The sequence below is a fragment of the Pteronotus mesoamericanus genome, unplaced genomic scaffold, assembly GCF_021234165.1.
Source record: "Pteronotus mesoamericanus isolate MK-2021 breed Mesoamerican mustached bat unplaced genomic scaffold, CSHL_Meso_final contig_134, whole genome shotgun sequence".
NCBI lineage: Eukaryota > Metazoa > Chordata > Mammalia > Chiroptera > Mormoopidae > Pteronotus > Pteronotus mesoamericanus.
Genome location: NW_026555061.1, coordinates 4,684,138 through 4,707,240, shown reverse-complemented (window position 1 = coordinate 4,707,240; position 23,103 = coordinate 4,684,138). Strand labels below are relative to the sequence as shown.

At 49.9% G+C, this 23,103-nt stretch overlaps 1 protein-coding gene across 1 annotated transcript in view; it reads right to left on the bottom strand.

The window, feature by feature from the left end:
• PLG (plasminogen) overlaps positions 1 to 23,103 on the bottom strand; it is a 36,720-nt gene that overhangs the window by 6,710 nt on the left and 6,907 nt on the right. Inside the window, exons 4-16 of the mRNA XM_054595515.1 lie at positions 21,202 to 21,316; positions 19,628 to 19,767; positions 18,137 to 18,257; positions 16,533 to 16,651; positions 15,212 to 15,374; positions 14,409 to 14,551; positions 11,060 to 11,219; positions 9,157 to 9,335; positions 7,504 to 7,652; positions 6,556 to 6,649; positions 2,541 to 2,661; positions 1,041 to 1,115; positions 418 to 558 (exon numbers count right to left, since the gene is read on the bottom strand). Of these exons, the coding sequence (XP_054451490.1) occupies positions 418 to 558; positions 1,041 to 1,115; positions 2,541 to 2,661; positions 6,556 to 6,649; positions 7,504 to 7,652; positions 9,157 to 9,335; positions 11,060 to 11,219; positions 14,409 to 14,551; positions 15,212 to 15,374; positions 16,533 to 16,651; positions 18,137 to 18,257; positions 19,628 to 19,767; positions 21,202 to 21,316 (1,720 nt within the window). The remainder of the gene's footprint in view (positions 1 to 417; positions 559 to 1,040; positions 1,116 to 2,540; positions 2,662 to 6,555; positions 6,650 to 7,503; positions 7,653 to 9,156; positions 9,336 to 11,059; positions 11,220 to 14,408; positions 14,552 to 15,211; positions 15,375 to 16,532; positions 16,652 to 18,136; positions 18,258 to 19,627; positions 19,768 to 21,201; positions 21,317 to 23,103) is intronic.

Genomic DNA, 23,103 nt, shown 5'->3' with positions numbered 1-23,103 from the left:
AAGTGCTTTGAAATCCATAACCCACTTTGATTCCCCCAAACATATTGACATCCTGGGGTGGGGGAGCGGGGAGTTGTCCACCCAGAATAACTGAACAGTTCTCTGGTTGTGGATGTGTATTAGCTGACAGTGCACATCAAGGGAGAGAGTTTCAGGGGTAACCGTGCACTTCACATTTCAACCCGCTCTTTTTCCACATGAGGGCACCCAGCCCTGGAGCCTCCAGCAAGACCACTGTGGGGCGTGAGGCAGAGCGGGGCCGAGCCAGCTTTCTCTCGCCTGAAGTTCAATCTTCTCCCCAAAGGTCTGGCGCCTTTCCTGTCCTGGGCGGCGCCTCCCACCTCTGTGACGGCTCCAAAACCCCAGCAGGGACAAGGGTGCTCTCGCATCCCCAGGCGCCCCCTGGGGGCCAGGTACCTGCTCAGCTTCAGCAAGGCGATGTCGGCCCGGTGGGGCTCCCGGAACAGCTTTGCCACTTTTATCTCCTGAACATCACTCTCAAGATTGATCTCTTTGTGTGCGCCCAGGATGACCATGTATGACGAAGGCACTGAGGACCTGGAAAAGGTAGTGACCTTAGCGGCAAGACGGGGGCCAGCCCCTTCGTCGGGTGCCCTTCTGAGCTGTAAACATTCAGTCCCCCAGACCCTCAGTGTCCTCTAGCGGCGAGAAAGACAGGCCACCATCCACCGGAGCCTAAGGAATGTTCTCGGGGATGCTTTTGGTCCATGAAACCAACACTGAAGTCAGTACAAGGTCAGACCCCGTGTCGGGGAGACTCCGGACCCGATGCCCGGGGCCACGTGCCACTCTCTGCTGCCGATACACCCTGCCTGGAAGAGACTCAAAGGCCTGCCCCCTCTGCTTCCCTCCAGCAGCGCCCCATCCTCTCTTGTTCAGGGGCCCTGGCCTCAGGCTTCTCGCACCCACTCCCTGGTCCCCAAGGCACTGCCATAGAAGGAAGGAAAGGAAGGGACAGGAAAGGACAGAGGCGGGAAGTCTACGAGACGAGTGCTCATGTCAGCTGTCCCCGAACGTACCTCTCCAAGCAGTGGGCGGCAGTGAGCACCCACTCCGGGGCGATCAAAGTGCCTCCGCAGAAGTGCTGTCTGAACCTGCGAGGGAATGCAGCCAGGGGTCAGTGCCGGGCTGACGGCTCCATGGACAGGAAGCCAGAGGGAGCGTCCGCTCAATTTGGATGCTCCCGGAGTATCAGCTCCCAGCCCATCACCAGGGCGGTAGCAGCTGTGAGTTGTGCTTCAGTTGGGGATGTTCCAGAAGGTTCCATCCATAGCACCCTCGAAGGCACTGGGGAAGCTTGGGGACAGGCTTGCGGGAGAACAGGCCCGCGCGGCTCCAGCATGAAGCCCACATCCACAGCTTCGAGGGTTAGCCCTGGACTTGGACACAGGGGCCAGGGAGACACCATGTACCCCCCGCCCCGAGGTCTCTTTCATTTCTTTTTTTGACAAGATCTATGCACAACCTGGTGAGTCCTTCTTCAGGGAGCCGAATGTGATCCTGAATAGCAGTGGGTCATGGGGTGCTGCTGACTTTACCCAAGAAAATGCCCTTTTGGAGAAGAGTGCTCCTAAATCTTTTGCTTTATAGGACTGTTTCAGGCACGTGGTAGCTTGTGGAAATAGTGTGAGCCGCTTGGAGCAGAGCGTAATGACTAGTGGGCAAGTCGACCGTCAGCCAGGAGTAGGCCCCAGCGCAGCTTGGGGAAGAAGGAATTTGAAATAGGTGAAAGGTGAAGATCTCATGGAAAGGAGTTACTAAGCGATAAGGCAAAGAAAAGAAGAGCCAGCTCCACGACAGGACGAGATAGACTGGACTCGGGTGTCTCGCAGGCGTGGGGCCAGAGGCCTCGCAGGTGGGGACCAGCCCCTGAACACAGGCTCCTGGCGCAGAAAGGAGACAAGGAAGCAATGCATCCCAGCGGTCACTGCGTCACGTGTGTGCTTTCCCTGAGACACCAGGAGAGCAGAGCTTACTGAAGGAAGACGCCACTGACACGATAATGTGCCCAGCGTTCGCTGGGATCAGCACTGATCGCTCTGAACGGACGGTGACCGTGAGCTGCCCCGCGCAAAGGGGGCTGCGTGTAAGAAGGGGCGTGCACACTCGAAACTGTGTACAGTCAAACCTGTGTCTGCGACAGACCACAGGCAATTAGGTCTTTGTTCCCCGCCCAGGGGTCCCGTTTCTAAAAGCGTGTCCTTTCCTTCTCTTTACAAGGAGGCAGTGGAGAGCCGTCTGTGTAACCCGGGCGCGTCTGCCGTCCTTCCCCAGCGATGCTGGGACTTGCGGATTGTGGTATCACACATGGCGATGACAGCTGCCCAGATCAAGAGAAAGCTTCCAGTTCTCACTCTTTTCAAAGCAGAGACCCTTGAAAAATTAAACTTTTTGTTTTTATAGTTTTCCCCCCTCCACAGGAGAATGCAGAGGTGGGTACCAACACGTGGCTTTAGTGCGTACGAGTGCAAGGCTCAGACAGAAGGATGAGATTACGTTGTTTCTAGAAACGTGGTTACCTTGTTCTAAGGCTGACTTGCCAGGGCCAGGAATGCGGGTTGGCCACACACCCACCCACGATCCTTCCAGTACACTTCTTCGGCTCCACCTTGGGCTTTCCACACTCAAATGAAGTGGACACTACGGCACAGGAAAAAGAGTCGCATTTGAAGTGGAAGGTAACTGTTCTGTCATCAATTCAACATAAAGTAATGGCTCGTGGCCAAAGCACGGAGAGCAAGAAGGTCAGGATGATTTGGAACAGAGGCAGGGGGGCAGGCAGCGGGCTGACGGCTGTCGGAGGGGCAGGGGGAAGAAGGTGGAGGGATTAGCCAAGGACATCTATACAGAACACAAAGACAAAGACAACAGTGGAGCGGTGGCCAGAGGGAAACGGGGGCGGGGTAGGCAGAGGGGGGCAAGGGCGGGGTGCAAACGGGGACAGAAAGAGGCCGCGTGGGGCTCTGGGCGGCGAGGCCGTGTGCCGATGGTGTTTTGTTGTGTTGCGCACTTGAAACCTGTATGTTTTTGCAAATCAACGTCACCCCAATACATTCAATTTTTAAAAAAAAGAAAAAAGAAAGTTCTTATACAATTTCAAAAGTCAAAAAGAAAAAAAAGAACATAAGCAGGTTTTGGAATATCTTTTTCAAGTTTCAAAAGTAGTAGTGGAACATGGAACTTTCTCCTTTCAAGAAAACAGAAGTGCTTTTGAAAAATTATTCATGGGGAGAAGTGATTGAGTAAATCAGTGCAGCCAGGCATTAGAATGGGAGCTTCTCTGAGAGCAGCCGACTGACACAAACTGTCGCTCTGCTTTACATCGATGGCAGAATATCACCATTACCAGCCCCACCCCACTTCCACCGCCACCACGATCGAACCACGGGAAGGCTACTGAAAACCACAGATGTCCCCGTTGAAAGGCAACAAGGGCATTTTTAAATGGGAATCTGAGTACACATGGGTACACGTGTATGTGTATGCAATTGTATGTAGTAAGGATTTTCTGTCCTAAACTGAACTACTGCCTTCTGCCAGGCGGCTTCAGGACCGCGCCTCTGGGGAGCGCCCAAGACTCACCCAGTGCCCTGGAGACAAACCGCATTCACCTGTCTGTCCTCCCTGTTCACCTCCTACCTGCCTCCCCGCCCCACCGAGCCGCAGGGCCTTAGGAAAATACGGTCAGTGTCCGTCTTTGGTGGCACCCACTAACACCCAGGACAGTTTAGGGTCCATAAAATGCTTCTCTGGTGTCTGGAGCTCTTAAAGATCTTCAGAAACGTTAAGTGTGAGTCATTGTTCATAATGTTACTGAAGGGGAATTTCTTTCCGTCTTAACCAGAGAGTCTACCCACTCGTGACCTGGAACCTGATTTTTCCAAATAACTTTCCATTTGTTGCGGCCTTTTCTGAGCATCTATAGATGTCTTTTTTTAAAAAGGAAACATGAAGTGTTACGAAATTGTACTCTCTAATATGGATCTTAATTTGCACTAGGGTGCCTTACAGAGAAAAGGCTCGCACATTGTAATGAGAAAGGAACATCTATAATACATAGATGATTGGTTCTGACATTCGGCACAGAATCAAAAGCTTCTCTTTATTTTTACTGACTTATTATCTGTACTGAATGTGTTGGTGGAATGGAAACGAGTTATTAAAATCATTCAACAAATAAATATAAAATTTAAACTAAATGAATATAAGTAAATAAAAATTATGTGTAAGGTTGGCATCCTTCAATTATCGAAGTTAATATTAAAGAGAAAATTAATACAACCCTGTAATAAAATTTAGAAACAGAGCACTGGGCTGAATAGAATATAATTGTGATTTCAGGTTGTTTTATTGATGGTATGACTTATGCGCAATTGGCACAGTGTTAATTTTTCTTAATAGCACTGTATATTTATACAAATTTTTCAGGTGAGCTGTTTAAAGAAATGTATGCGTGACGTAAAAAGTTGATCAGTGATACGTTTTCACTTGAAAGATGAGTGAATTAGAAATAATGTAAAGTTTGGAAATTTTAAGGAAAATGATTGTTAGGAAATTTCCCACTTACATTTCAAAAAATCCAAAATCAGGGAATGAAAAATAAAATCTTTAAAGAAAAAGAGAAAAAATGCGAACAAACTAAATATAGACAAAATCACACCTCAAAGACATGTCTCATCCTGAAAAACCCAAATAAAATGAACAGAAACCGCAGCAGCACACGCATGCAAATTCCTCAGGATGAGAGAGCCGCCCCTTCGGCGCTGGCCTGCCCTGCGGCAGGGACTGCGGTTCACAATTTAATTCATTTCTATTTTTGTTCAGCAAGCATGTGTCGTCCACATATACACGTGGTGCCTACTGCCAGCCTCGCGTTGCGCTGAGCGCTAAGGAAAGGAAATAGCTCGGATCCTTTGCACTGCTTTCAATCGTACACTCTAACGTATGTTAGGGGTTCAATTAGAAGGTTCACCTGAGGCCCCAAAGATGCCCAGAGGAAACCTTCTTACGCTGATTTCAAGGGAAGTGGCCTCTCCTAGAATTCGGGTATCCTCACCCAACTCAAGGATGTAAACAAGTCAGGCTTTTAGAAATTGAAGAAAGAAGAAAGACTGGGAGGATGATTTTTCCAGAAAGCTGTGAGGCCCCCCGCCCCCCCCACCTTGCCATGATGGGAGCATGCACGGTTAACCCCGAAGTGGTGAGAAGGATCCCAGTCAGAACCCCCAGTCCGACCCCAGGACCGCTTCCTGTGGGGGGCTGCCCTGGGAGGTGCCCGACTTCCCTTTCCGGGCGAGGGTGTCCCTCCCAGACTCCGCAGTGGAGCCTGTGGCAGGAGTGTCAGGCTGATAGACAACTTAAGGGCAATCCTGGGGGGAAGCAGCCTGTCCCACAGGGAGGATCCGGGCCCACAAGAGGCCATGGGGTGAACCAGAAGGAAGGAGCTGAGGGTCGGGGGTGACCAGCTGAAGGGGAGCCAGCGACCCCATCTGGAGACATCTCAGGTGGAGGGGCCACCATGAGAGCTCCTGCAGAACAGAGAAAACTCCCTTTCGAGAAAGAGTCAGCCACAAACGCGCCCGAAGTGCAGACAACACAGCACAGCACAGCACAGCAGCTGAGCACCATCTCTCCTGTCACACCTCACTCCTGCCTCTCCCTGCTCCTCCCTGGAGGGGCCTAAAAGCACACCCCGCAGCGGAGCTCCCAGGCTCCAACCCTGACCCCACGCTGCCTCCCTGGACCGTCTTGGGTGCCAGTCTGCAGAGACTTGGCAGCCAGAGCTTCTCTCCTCCAACTCGAGCGCCCCCGTCTGGCAGACACCAGCACGTGCACGCTGACTTCAGGAACTGGGACAGATTCCGCCGTGTGCAGGGACAAGGCCAAACCAAAGCAGCTCTCCGTGTCTTCCAGAACTAACGTCAACCCCCTTTCTCAGGCTCAACACTCTCACTCCTTAGAAGAGTCTCAGAAAGGAGGAAGGAACGCAGACCAGCTCTACGTCATGTGGGCGTGTGCAGCGCATGAACAGTCGTCTTCGGATAAAGGACCGTGGGGCTGAGTCAGATCTGCACCACTTGACTGTGAATTTTTAGGGTGACAGTTCGTAGGTTCCCAGCATACGTTATGGGCTTAGTTGCTTCCAGCTGTTTGTATTTTCTCTCTTACCTCTCAGCTGCCGAGAGGGAAAGTTTGCCACCTGGGTGACTTTAAGTTTGTTTTCCCTGCATCGCAAGCTTGACACTGGGGAACCGCGTGGACCCTTGGCCAGGCTGCTTAGACAGCCTGTCAGCTTACCCTTCTGGAGAATTCTGTATTTGCTTTACTGAAGGTGTGGGCGGCTCCCTCCCACGTGGGGCCTCTCAGGACACCTTCAAGAGGCCTGCGACCAGGAGCGAGGCCCCGGGGGCGGGGGCAGCCCCCCGGAGCCGGCTCGAAAGCCCTTCTCCTGCAGACCCTCGCGCAGGAGGTGAGACTGCGTCTGCGTGAAAGGTTAGGTCCTTTCAGAAAAAACAAAACAAAAAAACAACGTACCGCAGTGAGGAATATCACAGTAGTCGAAGAGTTTCTTTGGGTCCATCGTGTAGCACCAGGGACCGTTGTCATCACCGTCGGGATTGCGGCAGTACTGAAAAAAGGGCAGGTGCTTACAGGACAGCGCGCACCCGGCCGGAGAGGAAGGCCCCTAGGCTCAGGCACATCCCAGCTGTCCCTAGAGGGTGGCAGGTAAGTGTTCCTTTTGGGGGCGGCGGGGAGAGGGGGTAAACTTTAGGGTGCTTCTGACTCATTCCATGCCCCTGGCCCATGTCTCCTGGTTCAAAAGGTGCTCCCACCATGAGGGGTCTTAACACAGGGACTATGTTCGGGGACTCTGGTGTCAGCGGAGACCTCAGACACCCAGCAACAGAGGACCACGGGACGGAACTGCCTCATCGTGCGCCCGCTCATTTCAGCAGACTTCCACCCCGTGGAGCCTGTTTGCTGCTGGTCCAGGGGTGCTTGTCCCCGTGGACTGTGCTCCTCCCATGGGTCAAGCCTTGAAAGGCGATGTTTTCTTTGACCTCTTCTACACACCCGCAGAGTAACCCAGAAAGTGCTAGAGATGGAGGGAGATCCCACTGTGTGAGATCCCACCGGCCCAAGATTTTTTCTAGAAAAATCTGGCGAACACATCACAAAGCTCCACGAATTGCCAGAATCTAGAGGACAAACCCTGGAAACTAGAAACAGCACCTAAGAAACCGTACCCCGGGGGGAAGGAGAGGTCCTGCAGACAGTGCTAAGCACGCACGTGGGCTTGCGTGCCTCATGTACTGGTGCCCGTTACCCTCTAGGCGTGGCTCCCCGGATCTCTCGTGGTTTTCCCTCCTCCAGTCCACACCAAAGATCAGTCCAGGCCAATTAGCTGTATCATAGAACCCGCTATCCTGGCAAAGACCGGTCAGCAAAAGGCGAAACAGAGTCCAGAGCAAAGCAGCTTACATTTTTTTCCAGACCTGCGTTCGGGTTACTCTTCGGAGTGAAACTTCTATGTGCGTGGGGCGTCTGGGCAGCCCAGTCCTGGCAGCGAGTACCAGCAGCAGTGGTGGCCTTCTTACCCCGGTACCCCTTTCCGTTCCCGAACCTGCAGTCTGCGGGGAAGAGAAGAGGGCTGGTCACGTGCTCGTCCGCGGACCTTAGGGGAGGCGGAGCAAAGGCCGCACGCAGCGTTAGGTTGTCTGAGGACAGACCCTGCGGTCAGTGGCGCTCTTCGGAGCGCTGGATTGCCAACGATCGCTGTGCGCCCGGCCTACGTGACAAAGGACCTGGAACGCGTATTGGCTCGGAAATAACCCCACGTTGTGCAGGGTGTTAGCAGGGGGATGTTGGCCAGGCCACCGAGATCATCGATTCTACAGGAGCTGGGGGTAAGACAGCACCCCCCGCCGGCATTTGCGGGAAGCAGAGGCCCCAGTGAACTCTTAGGTGGCTCTCCAACGCCTCCCTCTCACCAATGGTGGATACGGGGAGTGCACGTGTCAAGGGTTTTCTAGAAACTCGTCTTTGGCTGGAGTTGTGCTTAGAGTCCCCACCATCTCTGGGGTTAAAAAGGTTACAGAGATAACTTGGGACACCTTCCCCAAGCTTGCCTCTCCTCTCGAACCATAGGGCTTTCAGAGAACTTGATGTGTGTCCCATGTGGAGAAGGCGGGCACAGTGTCCTGATGGTCCTTTGGAAAGCCCGGAAAGCAAAAGCTGGGCCAGGCAGCTTCTCTGCCAAGCTGGGGGCCGTGCCAGGCAGCCTGCACCCCAACATTGGCCAGGACCAGGGTGTGTGCATGACTGTGCGCTAAATGGGGGGCAAACCCATGCGAGAACCACACGAGGCCCCCTTGAGTCTTATCCAGGAGGGGTGCCCCGTGGGGCACAGAGGAGGGAGAGAGGCTGGGCCGGGGCCGGGAGCGGCGGGTGAGCCCCAGCCTTGTAGGGGTCAGGGGAGGGCTCTCAACATCCGAGCAAGCTCGCCTTTGAATCCTGACTGCCCGGCGGACTTTGAAGGGACCGAAAGTGGTCAGACAAGCCATGTGACCGTTGTTTCCTTGCGGGGGCAGGGGAGAGTGACCCCCTCTCCCTGAGTTTTCTCACCTGTGAAGGGGCAGAGCACTTGCCTGCTGCCTGGCAGCCACAGGAGCAGGTGCTCAGCGGGTACGGTGACAACTCAAGGACCTGGGAAGCTCCTACCTCACATGACCCAACAACCCTTACAGCCACGTGTCATTTTTGACTGTCTGACTAAGCACCCCTAACTCAGGATGGTCACAGCCACGGTAATCCTTTCTATCCCTCCACAGATTGCTTTTCTAGAATGTCCTGTTCCAGCTCATGCCACCGTTATCAACCTCTGCACCCACCCAGGCTCCCCATTTTACCCATCTGTCCCCACCAGGTTTCGGGCCCCAAAGAAACCGCCCACCCCACTCCCTGCCCCACCTTATACCAGCACCAGCAGCTCTGTCCCTGTCCCCACCAGGGTGGCGCGCCAAGGCTCCTCCCACAACCCTGGAGTCCCCGGTCGCCACGGAGCCTCTGCACCCATCAGCCTCCCAGCCTCTCCTCCCAGTGCCCAAGCCTGCAGGCGTCCGGCTGGCGGCGTACCTGCTTTCGGACCCACAGTGCTCAGAACCTGGGTTTGCGGTGGAATGGGCGGGACACTCTGCTGCGTTTCTGAGCACTTTTTGAGGTTGCAGAACTCCCACCGCACTCTGGGGTCGGTGGTGTAACACCAGGGGCCGTTGTCGGAGTCCGGGTTCCGGCAGTAGTTCATCGTCAGGCCGCTGTGGGTGCCATGTGACAGGGCCTGAGTGGCAGGAGGACCCCCCAGAGCCCCCTCCCCTCCCCCCGCCCCCCTCTGAATGTGGCTTTGCCAACATCTTAACTTTGAAAGATTTCCATTAAAGATACCAAAGGTGCTAATTAGTATTATAATGCCACAAGCACAGGTCCTCAACCAGTCTGAACAATTTTAAAAATAGATGATTGCTTTTATTTCAAAAAACCAAAAGTAATGTATCCTTCGCGTAAAAGCTGAGATGATGTATAAAATGTAAAGAAAGTATCAGAATGTCTCCTTCCAAGGTCAAGATCCAACATGGATCTTGAAATGTATATTTGAGATTTCTTTCTATGCATATCCGAATATCTCGACGTCTCTGTCCATGTTTCCTTGTAAGACCACACAGGGCTGTGAAAGCTGGAACAAGGATGTATTTCTCCAAAGGAGAAACGACATACAAGAGGATGGCACATTCGGGGCCGCCTTCCTAATCTAGTTCCTCAGCGTGTAGTTCAAGCGGGGCGCACTTGCCATGAAAGCAAAACCGGAGCGTAACATAACTGCAACTGTCACATCTGGGAGATCACGTGGGCTCAGGGTGTGAAGGGCTCCTGGAAGCCTGCCTGGAAAACCAGCGCCCAGGCCACGGGTCCTTCCTGGAGGGTGCATTCTGGGGCAAGGGGAGGAGCCCTGCCCTGTTCTCTCTCTGCCCACCTGCCACACCTCCCTCCCCACAGCCCCTCAGGGACAGGGGACGGGGATCATGCTGAAGAACAGTAGGATGAAGGGATGGAGAGGGACGTCTGGGTAGACTAGGGGACCTGAGGGAGCTGGGGGCTTATGGGAGAATCAGGAAGATGTGGGTGAGGAGCCTGGGACACTGGGTGACTCGATCCCCCAGGGCCTCCCTGGAGCATTGCCCGAGCCTTGAAGAATTCTCAGCCTTGGAATCCCCTTTCCAGTTTAGACCCGTAACCTGGGGCTGTCCAAGAACATTTGAGGTGCATTATATGTATGAGAATCTGACACTGTTTCTATAGGTACTACAGACAATCTCAGTGACAGTCTCAGGCGTGGACCCACATTTTGAGGAAGCCAGTGGGGGGTGGGGGGAGGGGGCGGTCCAAGCAACTGGATGCATTAAAAGGCTTATCCCTGTATGGCAAAAAGGCTGGTCCAGTCAGACCTGGTCTTTCCTATCGGCATCTGTACACTTCTTGACTCTCGTCCCCCTCCCTGCTTTTCCTCTTTGTGTCCTGGCAACTCATGTCCCTCCAGACTGTAGGGCTTAGGCTCAAATATGTCTGGACCGGTCAGGTTATAGGTACCATGACTCAATGACAAGCACAAACTTCTCTGCGGGGACCAGAGATTGGAATGATAAAGTCCCACAGTTGAAAGACGGCCTTGATCTTCAGCAGGCGTTGCGGCATGGTACTGTTACTGATCTTTTGGTCATTTCCCTCCCTGAGCCTTCCACTCCTGTGACCTTGACCCCTCATCGACCCCAACCCTCCAGCTTCCACAGACCTACTCAGGAGAGACAGCCAGCCTCCAACTTCCCCTCTTTCAGAATTATGCTCAAGAACGAGGCACCTGAGACATTTTGCTTCGCATTCTGGAGCCAAGCGAAGTTTGGTTCTCAGAAGTCAGCTTAAACATTGGCCCTTTGAACAAATTTAGGTTACCTGTTGCTCGTCTCCCGGTTAAAGATCAAAGACTTACGCATCTGGGTATTTTTCTGGGGTTTTATCATGGTGGTGGGGCGTCATCGATGACCAAAGCTGACATTTCCTCCCTGTGACCGTCGTGGACGATGTGCCTCGATAGCTCTCCCCTTTGCCCTGGTAGCACTCCTGGACAACAGGAGTTTGTTCGGGTAGCGCTGAAATCGGAGCAGAAGAAATCCGTGACCGACAGCTAGGACTGACGTGTGAGAAGCCGTGCATAGCACAAGCAGCACAGCGGTCTCTGTGAGAGAACACTCTCCGCCATTGGCAGGCAGGACAGAGATGCAAAGAGAACAAGAGATCCGGAACATACTAGAACTTTAATGACCGAACCATTAAAATAACCATTTGGGGTAAATGGTTAATTTAAAACTCGGAGTCGGGGGGGGCGGAAAACAAGCAGGTCAGAGGGCTTATAATTGGAAATTGTACTCATGTGCAAGCTTTTTCTTTTTAGGAATCTCCACTGGGCATTCACACAGCTGGGTGGGAGACCGGGGGACACATTCCGTGGCACAGGCCACAGGGGGCGGCGGGGTGCCAGTGGGGACAGGTGTAAATCCTGTCCCAAGATTCTTTGCTTATGCAAAACTGAAACCTTGAGCTGCTGCAGGGTGGGGTGGGAAATGCCCGTTGCTCCTCAGGGAGAGATTGAGGCAAGGCTCTTACTCTCCTGGAGCAGCAACAGGAAACCTCCTGTGCCCAGGGTCCTTCACCAACACAAAGCTGAAGCCCACTATTCTTCCACTCAAGATCCACCACAGATTCAAGGTAGAGCTTAGCTCCATTAGAAGAAGGGGCAAGACCATGGAGAAACACCACCCTCAAAGCCCAGGTCCACGGAGTTTGTCTAAGATTGAGGGAAGATGAGGAAGAGAAAGAATGTCTAACTCCACCGAAAGCTTAGCATTCAGTGAGAAGAAACAACAGCCTATGACTGGGGTTGGAGGAAGAGCATGGAGCAACCCCCGCTGCGGTGCAGTTTCTGCTAAACGCTGAGGATGACCAGGAATGCAGACATGGATCTTCAGACTCTAAGACCAAGGCAACAATAGCCCATAACCAGGGGAATCTGAGACCTGTGGTTCACTTAAGGTAAAAGCAACAACAACAAATCCCAAAATCAGCTTATCTGTTGCCTCTCTTAATTCAATTACTCGTACAACATATGGACAACATTTAAAAGGTTCTCATTTAAAATTATAGCTAATATTGACTTTAATCTGTACTGGTCTTCTACATACAATGTTTGGCACTTGGTAAAAAAACAATTCTAAAACACACCAAAAGAGCCAAGTGAACAGAAGCCACTGTTGAGTGATAAAGCAGTCACTAGGGCCAGCCTCAGAGGAATCAGAGCCACTCAGACTGAGGGGGGGTGGCCACCAGATTGAGATTGTGACGTAACAGTGAGGGACCCTGGTAAGGAATCGTGTAGCCAAGGGGAACGTCATGCACGGACAGACGAAGAATTTCAGCAGAAGTGAAAATTTAAAAAAAGAATAAAATGCAATGCTAGAAATAAAAACTATGTATCAAAGATGATATCAGATATTTCTTCAGTGAGCTAATCAGCAGAGTAGACATAACTGAGGAAAGAATCAGGGAACTTGAAACCAGGTTAACAGACATTATCCATACTGACCCACTGAGGGGAAAAAGTGAGGGGAAAAGCAGAACAAGATACAAGAAGTATGAGGCAATATGAAGTGGTCTAACATTTGGATAATTGGAGTCTGAAAAAGGGAAAGAGAGAGAAAGAAGGGAAAAAGAAATATTTAAATAGTCCTGGCTGAGAATTTTACAAAAGTAATGAAAATCAACGACATGCACATCAAGAAGCTCAGAGAACTTTAAACAACATAAATACCAAAAATAAGTAAACACACTTAGACATACCATAATTAAACTACCGAAAACCAAAGATGAAAGAAGGTCTTAAAAGCAGCCAGAGACAAAAAGAAATATTAAATACAGGTAAACAAAGATTTCCAGTCAGAAACTACTCAAAAAAGAAGATAATGGAGGAAGATCTTTAAAGTGGTGAACGGGGGGGAAATTGTCCACCTGGAGTTCTATACACAACAAAAAATTATTTTTGAAAACTAAGACAATATAACAACATTTTCAGACATCCAGGAGCTGAAAGACTTCAGCAGCAGCAGGCCCATAATACGAGAAATGTTCAAGGTTAAGTGTTTTACTGAAAGAGTACAACATCAGATGGAAATCGGAACCTACAAAAAGAAGTGAGGAGCACCAGAAATGGTAAAAGTAAATAAATAAAGCTGTACACAAAAGATATGTTTTATTTATAATCACTTTAAAGAGTCACTGACTGTTTAAGGCAGCACTAATAGAAATGTACTGTGAGACTTATAACAGAAGTAAGCTCTTTGAGAACAAAAGTACAATATTTTGGTAGGAGGGAATTAGGAGTATGATGTTATAAGGTTCTCACATTACATGTCTAGTAAAATAATATTATTTGAAGGTGGGATGTGATAAGTTAAAGGTCTATACCATAAACATTAGGAAAAATACTAAAAACATTAAAAACTGGTTAAACTAAGAGCAGTGATAAAAGACAATCAAAGAATACCTAATTAATGTAAAGACATAAAAGGATGAAAGAAGGACCAGAATTCAAATAGGACAAGGAGAAAGAGCTAACTTGATGGTAGAATTAAATCCAACCATATTAACAATTACATTACATGGTCCACACATCCCAACTAAAAGGTTGAGAAACACGATATAGCACACAAACACTAGTGGAAATAGAGCTACAATGGCTGTATTCATAGCAGCATAAATAGACTTCAAAACAAGGAACAGTTTCAGAGATAAGGAGAGACATAAGGCTAAAGGGGTCACTTCTGAACGACACGCAACAATCCTAAGTGTGTCTGTCCAAGAGAGAGCTCCAGAATATACAAGGCAAACAGAAAATCAGAAAGAAGCCAACAAATACCCAGCCGAAGTCAGAGACACCACCATCCCCTCTCAGCGACTGCTGCGATAGGAGCGGGGAGGTTCGTGAGCGTGCCGAAGAGCTCAGCAGCGCCAGCCAATGTGACCTAGTTGGCCTTTACGGAACACCCCACCCCACCACAGTGGAAGCCACATTCTTTTCAAGAGCACATGAAACGTTGACCAAGCTGACCAATCCTGAACCGTAAAACAGGCCTCCACAAATGTGAAATAGCTGAAACCATGGAGCACATTCTCTGACAAGAACAGAAGTGAACCATAAACAAAGCTTGTATATGTTGGACTAGCCCTGGGGTAGAAGAGGACAGAGAGCCCCAGGCCCTTGGGGAGCGCCCCGCCCCCTTTCCTACCTTGGGTGTCCGGTTCTGTGGTCCCTGCGGAGGAGCTGCAGGGCTGGATGGCACAGAGCTCCCACCTCACACTGCTGTTGGTGGTATAGCACCAGGGACCTGGCTGTCCGTCAGGGTTACGACAGTAATTTTCCTCCAAATTTCTGAAGAAGAAGCGATTGTGAGTTCGACTTTCCAAATAAGGCTAAATAAATAACAAGGTGCACGCATGCTTGGTCATAGGGATATTGGACACATAGCCCGCTAATTCTCCAGACTGATGCAAACTGAAAAATAGGTGGAAATGTGAGCAGCACAGGACTCTTTAGGATTCCATAGCATTTTGGGACAGAGGCTTCTCTGGGGTAAATGATTAAAACGTATTTCTGGACTGTGTCTAGTCAAGCAAAATAGCTCTGCTCTGTATTGGGCATGGTGCTCGAGGCCAAATGCAACAGGTATTTTCCACGATGTTCCTGTCTCGGAAAATATATCCCACGTGGCCCTGGAATTGAAGCAGTTTCAAACCTGACTATGAATTTAGTTCAGTGCTCAGCAAAATGCAGTCGTGGACCCACAACTTTGCAATGCTGCTTGAGGGCCCAAGAATTTGCATTTCTAACAAAACCCTGAAGCTGCCCATGCTGCTGATCAGGAGGACCAGTGTTGTGGGGAAATCGCGGGTGAATTTCACTTCCCTTGCACGGGACTTGGCCAGTTTTCATTCCAGAATACTCTACCCATAGTAACTGAAATGAAAGCAAAGTCCGTGGGACCTCACATTTCATTCAGACAAAAGGGAGTGAGCCCAGAGGCGGACTTACTTGCAGGGATAGTTTTCTGGGGTCACCTCGTGCTTGTGGGGCGTCTGTTGGCTCCAGTGCTGACAAGTGTGCCCGGAAGCGGTGACAGCCACATTCCCTCTATAGTTTTCACCTCTTCCCTTCAGACACTGATATGTGGGGCCGGAAGGTGGCGGGGGCGTTGCTTGAATGGGGATAAGAAATTACAGTGAATGTTTATGAAATGAAGGCTGCACAGATGGATGGGACGGGAGGTGGATTCCGGGGGCACCGGCCGGGCTTCTTTTCTGCCCACCCTCTCTTGGAATTTGGCATTTGAAAATTGCTTATCATTTTTAGAAGAAGCTGACTTGGTAGAATCTATGTTTATGAAGTCAGCTCATGTGGAATTCCTCCAGGAACAAGGCCCTCAGAGTAATTTTTTCTACCTTCTCTTTCCCTATCAGATGTACGTGGTAAGGATCAATATGGCACCCTCTCCCTGAACGCTCATATGGACCAGTGACCCAGCTTCCTCTGTGCGGAGTAATTACCCACCAAACAAACATAACTAAATGACACTCAGGATTCCATAAAGCCAACAGAGTCCATAAAGAAGAAGGTCAAAAACTGTCTCCGAGGAAGGGCGTGTACATCCAGAAATCATGAAAGTCTTGAGGGGGAAAAAAAAAAGATGACAAAAAAAAAAAAAGAAACTGTTGCTCAGGAAGAAGGAGAGCACCTGGGGAACTTCAGGGCCCGGAAGGATGACTGACTGTCAGACCCAGGAGCGGAGAGCCCGCCCTTAGGGCCTGCTGAGTCCTTTTGAACTTTTGGTGGCTGTCCTCATCTAAACATCTACTCCCTTGCTTCAAATTCTCAGGGCGGAACTCTCAAAGGAAAATATTATAAAATGGTTTTTCTCAGGTCTTTCTTGTTAAGTCAGTCATTTCACCTTCTCACCCTGAACTCTCTTCTCCTGTTGCTCACTCACAAGGTGGACATTCCGAAACCTGGACACCAGACACTCTTGTTTACGAAGCAATGCTCAGAAAGAACTCAGGGTAACAATGGCATCATACACAGAAAGCATGGGTCCGATTTCCTCTCGAACGATATCAGAGCTACCCTTCGAGAGCCCACATCCAACTGTCTTTGACAGGAAAACCAAAAAACAAAAAGATCAATGGACGCTCTGACAATTACCTAGAGTGACGAATAGATGGTTTTAAAAGAGCAGCCATATCCCACAGCATCTCTAGGGTGCTTTTTAGACACGACTCTCAGGCACAAGTACATTTTTCTTTAATTCCAAGGGCAGAGCGGGCGAGGGCCCCTGAGGACCGGGTGGGGCTGTACTCACTGCAGCGTGGGATGTCGCAGAATTCCCAGCGTTTGTCGGGGTCCATGGTGAAGCACCAGGGCCGGGGTTCCCCATCAGGGTTCCGGCAGTAATTCATCTGCAGATTCTTGTTTGGGAATCTGAACGGGCAAGAAGGAGTTTAATAGCACCGAATATTTACAGACACGAATCCTTTTAAATGAGCAAATACGAAGCACCTACTGGGTGCTAGGCTCTGTCCAGTACCCACGGAGGTGACCGGATGAGGGCTGTCCTCAAAGAGATGCCAGTCTCTTAAGGAAGATCAGCTCAGTAGTCTGAGTGCTTTCCTAGTGGTTTCCGTGCATGAAAAATCACAGCACTGGATTAGTAACAATCATTTAGACCACGTGGAAAATCGATGCACGCAAACTCCAATTACTCAACCACAAATACTAGCAGTTTTTAAAACATAAGGTACTTGCTCGTTGTCATCTTTGGGGCTTAAAGAAACGACCCTTCTGGCCCACCAGGTTCTGGTCCTGCCAGCCTTTAAGCTCACAGAAACCGACAGGGACAAGCCGAGTCCCTGTGAGCACCCAGCCCAAAGGCACAGGCGGCGAGCCCTCCTCAGTGGGGACGGGGGGCCAGGGGACAGGACAGGGAGTCGCGTGCCATGCCACATGCCCTCTGGGTTGATTTTACGCCCTCTCTGGGGCCACATGCGCCCAGGCAAGGTGAGCAAAGCAAACAGCAGTGGCTTAGGCAACCTTCTTCTATCCTGGAAGTGCATTTTCCCAGCTTGGGGCCTTGAGGACTTTCCCATGATTCTCCTTGAATGAAAAAGGCAGATGCTGTGTTTGGAGTTAACTCTTTGGAATGGGAGGTACAGAAATTCCATGGAGCGGTTTCAGGGCCCGGAAGGATGACTGACTGCCAGACCCACAGTGAAATCTGGGGCTTAGTCTCACTGTTTATACGGTTTTTTTAAGTGCCAATATGATCCTACAGTCATCAAAGGATGAAGAGAAAAATCAGAGGCAGCCACAGAAAGGGAGGGGTTTTCCAGAACAATCCCTGTGAAGTAGGGTAAGGTTTTCTAGGTCAGGAACTCTTATTCCTATGGTAAATCCAAGACCCCCTTTGAGAATCTGGTGAAAGTTAGGAATCCTCCCCCCAGAAAAATTGCACTGCTATAAATACACATAAAACATGCAGTGATTCACAAAACCCCCAAAGCCCACCCACAGAGTGTAGGTTAGGAAGCCTTGGATCTCATTGGTATGAAGGAAAGAAAAAGAATAGAGAGAAGAGGAAAGTATTGGGGAAACACACAAGTGCGATGGATCTGTATTCCTGACGTGTTCACCCACACGCAACGCAGCCAGAACACCGGTTATTAACGGATTCCGGTTCAGAGGGTCTGAGGTTCTGCCTGTCTAACCACCCTCAGGTGCTACCACTCAGCCTGGGCCCCATTTTGAGAAACGAGAATCCATACTTCTTTTGCGGTCATGTGGGAAGAGACAAACTCTGAGATTCCAAAATACCAGCTATGTTCCTTTCTTGAGGAATGCCAAAACCTTGAAATAACATTAAATGCCCCGAAGCCATGAACATCGGATTGCTTTCCCAGTGCGACTTACTTGGAAGGAAGGTAGCCGTGAGTGTGCGGGGTCTGAGAGCCCCAAGGCTGGCATTCGCGTCCGGACCTGGTCTTGGAGGTTTTGCCCTGGTAGTTTTCTCCACTGCAATGCATACATTCATCTAAGCAGGTGGACAAGAAGGGAAGAAGGGAAGAAACTGAAGCGGATGAAGCAGAGTGAACACTGGAATCCCACTAGCGATGTCTCAAATGCCACTTGTCCCTTGTTCACAAGTACTTTCCAACAATCACTTGGCGATGAAATTGGCAATACTTGATTTTCTAACACAACCTAAAGTATCACTTTTTCCTTCAAATGGTAAAATTAGAGTATTTTGGTCAAGACCCCTCAACTGTAATATCGTCATGGCAAATCCTGAAAGTCCGCAACGCCGTGTCCTCAGACCGGGCTGCGCTGGCCCTTGGTGGTGGGGGGTCGGGGCAGGGCGCACGTATTCTCAGAAGTCTCTAAGGTCTCTGCTAGGATTTTTTAATAATGCTGGGTGTCTTGGTTCCCGTAAGAATCTTTAAAAATGCCTGCGACATGATCTGCTCCCACGGATGGCCGCCCCCTCCCAGGATTCGAGGGCGGTGCTCTGGCCGGAGCCCACGACCTCTCTGGGGAACGTGTCCACCGCGGCCCGCAGCAGTTCTCTTTTTAGAGGACCGAGAAGTGTGCCTGGCTGCTCTTTGCTTTCTTACACTATTTAAAAACAGAAGCTTTGATTCGGAATTATTGAGATAGCATGGGACAGCGGGGTGAGGTAAGGCTTTAAGTTCTGTGGAGTCACAAGGAAAAAAGGAGTCAGAGTTGGGAACAAAAATGATGCGTTAGTGTCAATTAAGGGACAAATGACCTCATACCATAGTATAAAAATAGAGTCCCCAGAGCTGAACGAGATAAGGTGACGGGGACCTGAATGTCCCCGATGCACACTCTGTCACAAGGCTGCACAAATCCACTGTCCTCCATCCCCGCTTGCACCAATAAATGGAGCAGGAACTGTGAAATGAAGAACGTTTTTTCAATAGGATGTTTTTAATTTTTAGCATTGGCTTTGGAGATGTGCTATTAAATTGGTTGGCTTATTAAAATAACGAATTGCTGATTTAAAACTGGTTCATTGCTTTGCTTCAGTGCAACAACAAAGTATCCCCCATTAAATGACTACTGTTCATTTGAATTGTATTGATTGTGTGATTTTTATCTCAACTACTTGATTGCAAACCTGTTTTTGTCTTTATACCCGGTCGAGCTTTAAGCCTAGAAAGGTTGTATCTGGAGTTCACATGTAGTTTTGTATTTGTACACGTTGAAGGTACGTTTTAATAAAAATAATTCAGGTCAGTACTGGGGGTCTGAGCAAAGTTTGATCCTTTCCACGAGATTCGCGCGCGACTCCGTTCTGCCCAACACAGACTCATTGGCTGTACAGCAAAAGAGTGTACGGCCGAAGGGAGAGGCGGAAGCAGGGTCAGAGCCACTCCTGACCTTCACATTCTGGGATGGTGCAGTAGTCGAACCGTTTGTCCGGGTCGGTGGTGTAACACCAGGGCCCGTTGATGTCGTCGTCTGGGTTCCGGCAGTAGTTTTCCTCCAGGCCCTCCAAAGGGTAGCTGCTGGGTGAATACCTGTGCAGGATGGAAAGGAACCGCGTGGACGGCATTTTAAACATCAGCATGTTATCAGCCGCACAGAATGGGGCGCTTCCTACTTCCCACCTGAAGTTCAAGGTTTGGCCATCAAATGCATCCTAGCTACGTGTTGAAGGGTTTGTGTTGTCCGATTTGCAACCTCTCCACTCAGGACAGTGGCCAACATTACCGTTATTACTGTATTTACAGACACGTCCTAGAAGTAGAGCCAAATTTTTGATGCGCAGACAGTAGAAACAAAAGCCTCCAAAGCCTGCTAACTTCCTGATTTGTTCCAAACACCTGCTTTTGTCAGTTGCTTCTGTAAAAATAATAGTAGTGCACACCATTTTGCCTGTGGGAATCGTGCTCCAAGGTGACACTAAAATCCTTCTATACTTTCTCTTGTTTAGGCTCAATTAAAAAAAACAGACAAACCCCCACCAGGAATGTGTTATTATCCTTATTTTACACGTGAGGAAACTGAGACGCAGAAATATAAAACCAAACCTTGCCTGAGTCTGGACAATTAATAAACAGCCTCTCAAGAACGGAAGTCAGATCTGTCTGATTCCAAACAGCACGTTCTCTTGGAAATGCAGCCAGATTTAATGGGAGGCGAGGGGGAGTTAAGCTCCTTTTCGGATCTAGAACTGAGTTGCTGTGTAGGCAAAATGTTAAATCAAAAGCCCAAGCCCCCGAGTCTGAAAGGGCGGCTTTTGTTTCTGATTCCTCACCCTTGGGCTAGAGATGACCTAGGTCACCTCCAGGAGCCCTGGCAGGCTCTGGTTTGGCTGTTTGGTTTACTCCTTTTACCTCTGGAAGCCATAACATCCTGAGAATATTACATCTGCCCATCTCACGCAGTAAAGGCGGTTGTTTTGGCCGGGGGTTGGGCAGGGTAACGGACATCAAATCCTCCTCGATCAAAGCATTGTTACTGCAAACTTAATGACACCTGATGCCCTACTGGGAGACGTACACTGAGAGTGACACTAAATGAATAAGCAAATTGAGAGATCATGCATGTTTCATTTAGGTTTTACTCATTCTCTCGCTCTGCAATGCTGAGGTGACGCGTGATGAGGGCTCTAATTTGGTTGGTTTGATTTCAGCGGACCGAGCCCCAGATATGGTCGCCTTTGGCTTTTCTCTCAGACTCAGCCTAGAATTCAGGTTTTCTTGTTGTTGTTCTTCTTTTTTTAAACTAGCCTCCTTCTATGATCTAGATCTTCCAGAAAAGTACATACACAAGAGCGAATGGAGAAAAACCACTTTCTGCATTTCGGCTAGAAATAATTGATCCTTCCCACGTCGGCATCGATCAGGTCCTCTCTGAGCCCGTTTGGCCGCCTGTCCTGGGTGCGGGTGGAGGGACTGGAACATTGCAAGCACACTAGGTGAGCACAGAGATGGGCGACAAAGCCTTACCTAGGTTTGTGTGGAAAGTTGTCACTCCATTTCTGACAGGTCACCCCGTTTTTTGTTTTAGACACCGTCCCCCGGTAGTTCTTTCCGTTTCCGGTCTTGCACTCGGAAAGATACACTGAAAAGAAGCCCACACAGCGATCAGTTCTTCCCACAACAGGAGAGTTCAGGCAAAGCCCTGCACTGCTCAGCATGTTGAGAGAAAGGACATGTATGGCAGATGACACCACGGTCCTACCGTGCAAGAGCACCTTTTATGTCTGTGGAGGAGCTGCAGTGAACGAAGCCATTTGGTGCTTTGATACATGTATTCCAAGCCACAGCCCCTCCGGGCACCAGGCACCACACTAGGTGCTGGGGCCCACGGTGTGTGGGACAGGGGAAGGTCCTACCCCCGTGGAACTCATATTCTAGTGGCCTTAGGGGGCCGGTTACCGAAAGTTATCAAGGGTGCACCCTCATAGTGACATGCGTGACAGAGAAAATCAGCAGCTTGCTGAGAGAGTGAAGGGGATGGGAAGAAAGGCTTTCAGGCAGGTTGGGCTTTTCAGGGGCCAAAAGAGACCCAAGCCACCTCAATTCTTTGAGGCTCCCAGTATTTGAAATATGAAAATTGTCACACAGGGTGATAAAATTGTGGTTGGTCTCCTTTAAATGTTCACAGTAAACGCTCTCAACCAGCCACCACTCACCCAACCACAAGGGAGGGGCTCCATCCTGTCTTTAAAACACACTGTCGGGGGCCTGCCTGGGCCCCACGTGCTTTGGGGAGGGCACCTGTGGCTAGCAGGCCACTTCCTCGCGTGTCTGCCCACTTCCGGTCCCACCGGTTGGGTCCCATGCTTACCAAGAGTCGACTGTTTTTATTGTGAAAACTTTTTACACAGCCAGCTGTATTTGATTAAAGATGATCTAAATCAACCTGGCACGATACATAGTTATTACAATGTTTTCCCCCTCAAAAATAAATGAGGGGGAAAAAGGCTTCTTTTGGCTAAGTGGAATGCTTTACAGGACTTGAGAGAACTGGATAGTTTAAAAAATTGCTCTCAAGTTCACTGCAGGCAATCCACTCACAGAGTCAACTCCATGAATTTGAGGGGAGATCATAAAAATATAAAGGTGTTTTACAGTTAGATTGATGAATAGCGGTCTCTAGAACTTGCTCCACTTCAAAGAAACCACATTGTCGTAGACAAGGCACTTAGAGTGGAGCTTATGCAAGAATTATACCTGGTAACTCTTGTTTGAGGGTCATATACAAAGCCAAAAAGCCTCCACCCAAATGTGCCAAGGCAAACTTCTGTTTGCAGTGACAAGCTAAACTATTCAGGGTATAGTTGTATCATCTTTCAAGATTCCCCACTTTAGCCAAGAGTTTTAAATGATGGATCAATGATCTGGGGAAAGGATTTCTAACACACCGACAGCAAACTAGTGCTTTTAACCCAACTGTCTGCATAAAGATCACATGTTACCTTCATCGAGGGTTATCCTTACAGGAGGCCTAGGACACTTGCCCAAAGTGTAAACTCAAGGCACTTTCAAGTCCCCGAGGTCAGGGGAGACTTTGAAGAGGGGGCGAGGCTTGAGCGGAGACCTGGGAGATGAGAAGGGACCGGCCCCAGAAAGAACAGAAGAGGGTCCCAGGCAGCAGGGCCGCATGCTTGGCAGGTGGCAGGAGCAGGTGCGAGCTTAGCGAGCCCAGCAAACAGGCTGGGACTCAGTGACCGGAGGCGCTGCAGCCCTTGGCAAGCACCTGGAGTCTGCTCCAAGGGCACTGCGGCTGTGAAGCAGGGATGTTGCAGACCCGCCACGGCAGGGACCCGGCCAGGAACGACGGCAGCTTAGACCAGGTGGTGGCAGTGGCCATGGCAGCGAGCAGCAGGTGTTAATGGGACACTG